General features: G+C 51.6%; 1 protein-coding gene across 1 annotated transcript; it reads right to left on the bottom strand.

Annotated features, from left to right (window-relative positions):
- Positions 1-241: 241 nt before the first annotated feature.
- Positions 242-783, bottom strand: LOC107682465 (metabotropic glutamate receptor 1-like; the record flags this gene model as incomplete). The annotated part of the gene is made up of 1 exon (XM_016478692.1): positions 242-783. A coding segment is annotated over exon 1 (457 nt), but the record flags the coding sequence as incomplete, so codon positions are not given.
- Positions 784-795: the final 12 nt, after the last annotated feature.

Below are 795 nucleotides of genomic sequence, written 5' to 3'. Positions count from 1 at the left end.
AAAAAAAAAACTAGAAATCTTGTCACAGCTGACCAGACAGGAAGGGCTGTAACAATGTTCTTCTACTGGACCCACAAATATTGCACATAACGGTACACTGTATGGGCTATATATATGTTACACTGTATGGGCTATATATAAGTCCTGTATGGCATTTACGTCGTTTAGAAAAGTTGTTTAAAGGTCTCATACTTTTAACAAAAGGAACAGTGAGAACGGCAGGTTCCTGCCAGTGACTTACCCTCCGTGTGAACAGCAGACACGTAAGTCCAGTTATAGTGTTTGACAATGTCGAGCATGGCGCGCGCCTGCAGCGTGTCAGAGGGCACGACACGGAGGAAGTATTTGAAGAGAGTTTTGTCGCTCAGGTCTATGCTGGTCGCCGAATAAGCGATCTGGGGGATGTTAAACAGCTGGAGGAGATTCTGCACCTGGATGGCCACCGAGCTGGAGCCCGGACCTATGACTCCAGCGATGGGCTTCTTGCTAGGAGGAGGCTGGTTGGAAGGGGTCCCGTCGATGCACCACTTAGATCCGTCTTTGTCGTCCCGAATTGAGATGAGGGAGTCTCGGATGAACTCGATGCTTTGCTCTAGCGCCACAGAAGAGTGCCAGCACGAGTCCCGGATCTCGCAGCCCAGGCTGATGTTGGGCAGTAGGTTCTGGTCGGCGTTAATACGGTCCAGCGTATAGAACATCGCTTCCACTCGCTGGATGCCGTACTGCTCCCTCACGTCTCCGCATTTTCTTTCGGCCACACGCTCGGCGGACGGCTGGTGGTGCACGGAGAACAGC

The sequence above is a fragment of the Sinocyclocheilus anshuiensis genome, unplaced genomic scaffold (genome assembly GCF_001515605.1).
Source record: "Sinocyclocheilus anshuiensis isolate Anshui unplaced genomic scaffold, SAMN03320099.WGS_v1.1 C32237075, whole genome shotgun sequence".
NCBI classification, from domain to species: Eukaryota; Metazoa; Chordata; class Actinopteri; order Cypriniformes; family Cyprinidae; genus Sinocyclocheilus; species Sinocyclocheilus anshuiensis.
This window is presented reverse-complemented; position numbering and strand designations above follow the sequence as displayed.